Here is a 2,154-nt window from a genome sequence, read left to right on the forward strand (position 1 = left end):
GCAAACAAAAGAATTTGGTCAGAGATACATTGGTATCATTGTTAAGAGCACAAATGGCACTCATCTTCCACAAAAAGCAGAAATGCACAAAAACTATATCATCTCTCAAGTCTCAACAGTAGCTTTGTAATTATATTTCTATGTGCAAAGTGCATCTCTAAATACTCAGCAAGACTTCATAACCCTCTTTGATTGAAGTCACAAAAGTTGTTGCTCCTCCATATACATGCCTGCAAAATATATTTCATATTAAGAAAATAAAGAGTTTTATGAGAGCTAACATTGTCTAGCTTCAAAGTTTAAATCCACTTGCCTCGGATTAGAGCAGTTTTGTCAAAAAGTCTCAACAGTCAAAGTCTAATCAATCGCTATAAAAAATGAGGTCGCCGTCCATTTCATCATTAATCTCCACTTCTTCTAATCCTTCCTCACTCTCAAGTAGCACTGATTTTTCTTTGTGTAGATCTAAAGGAAAAAGGCAAAAAAATGTAAGTGTTTAACATAACTTCATAAAGTACTAGTAGATAGTAGTACACTACACACTCACCTGAAGCCTTCTGTTTTTTGTTCGATGGACTTAATTCACTTGTACCTCTTAAACTACCAACATCAATGATAGATTCATGTGTAAGGTTATTTTCATATGCAGTAGGTTGCACCATTCTAATGACATCAATATCAAATAAATTCTCTTCATCAAGCCAAGAAGGATCTTCAGGAAGCACGAGATCTTCTTTTTCAGTTATCCATTCATCATCAGAATCAATTTCATCAACTAGAATCGGATCGACATTTTGCATTTTTCTTTTGATGCTCCTTTCTCTTAATCTAGTATTGTATCTGACATAAACTAGAGCATTTAATCTATGATGCTCAAGTCTATTTCGCTTCTTGGTATGAATCTAGCAAATATTAAAAACCAAAAATAAGCTATTATAAAAACAAAAATACAATAGTAGAAGTTCTAGAAAAGCATAACTCTTACCGACTCGAAGGTACTCCAATTTCTTTCACAACCCGAGGAGCTACATGTGAGACTCAAGACACGAATCGCAAATTTTGTCAACTCTGGAGTTCTACCTCCAAAACATATCCACCAATCTGTCGGAGATCGTACTTTCTTAGAATCCATAGCTAACTGACTTCCAAAATCCCCTCTCAAGTGGTCATATGAATCTAACTGAACATCCACTTTAAATCTCACTTCATAACCCAACATTCTTTCCATGCATTGGAACAAACCTTGTTTGATTTCATAATTATTAGAAAACCTTTCATCAAATCGCAACCGAGGATTCAAATAGTATCCAGCAGCATGAAGTGGACGATGAAGTTGGTTATTCCATCTATCATCAATTCTCTTCCAAATGGGACCATACTTTTTTTGGTTGGATCCACAATTTATAGCTATCTTTTCCTTAGCTCTGTTCATCAAATCATACATATATCCCATGCATGGTTTTTCCTCTGAATCTACTTCCCTCAAAACACTCACTAAAGGAGTAACACTCTTCACACAATAAGCAATATAAGGCCAGAAGTTTTGATCAAACAAAATTGCGGCTCTTGTTTTCACCCCCTCGTGTTTCTTAGCCCAAGTAGATTTATTCCAAGTTTCAGAAGAAAACATAGATCTAAGGGCTTGTTTTTGCTTTTGAATGCTTTGAAGCGTGAGATATGCTGTAGCAAAGCGAGTGACAGCAGGACGCAGTAACTCATGATTATTTGTAAATGACCTCATCAAATCTAATACCCAAGTATGCCCATAAATAAATCTCACCGCTTCTTTTGCCCTTTTAAGTGTTTCTTGATGAAGTGTTAACTTTCCTATATCTTCTAACAAGAGATCAATGCAATGTGCAGCACATGGAGTCCAATAAACATGAGATCAAGTTTTTATTATTCTTTCTCCAGCATTCACAAAATTAGAACCATTATCAGTAATTATTTGAACAACATTTTCTTCTCCAACTTCATCGATAATTTTATTTAAATGCAATGCAAGTATTTCACCACTTTTAATAGAGTCAAAGGCATTAAAAGATCTCAAAAAGAAAGTACCGGCTGGACTATTAATCAAAAAGTTAATAAAACATCTACTTTTTCCATCTGTCCAACTATCAAACATAATTGAACAACCATATTGCTTCCAAG

General features: G+C 34.7%; 1 protein-coding gene across 1 annotated transcript; it reads right to left on the reverse strand.

Moving 5' to 3' along the window:
- Positions 1-361: 361 nt before the first annotated feature.
- LOC107813270 (uncharacterized) lies at positions 362-1,885 on the reverse strand (the record flags this gene model as incomplete). The annotated part of the gene is made up of 3 exons (XM_016638520.2): positions 362-465; positions 548-902; positions 986-1,885. Coding segments are annotated over 3 exons (1,359 nt in total), but the record flags the coding sequence as incomplete, so codon positions are not given.
- Between the last annotated feature and the right edge of the window lie 269 nt (positions 1,886-2,154).

Source organism: Nicotiana tabacum, chromosome 11, assembly GCF_000715075.1.
Source record: "Nicotiana tabacum cultivar K326 chromosome 11, ASM71507v2, whole genome shotgun sequence".
Classification (NCBI taxonomy): domain Eukaryota; kingdom Viridiplantae; phylum Streptophyta; class Magnoliopsida; order Solanales; family Solanaceae; genus Nicotiana; species Nicotiana tabacum.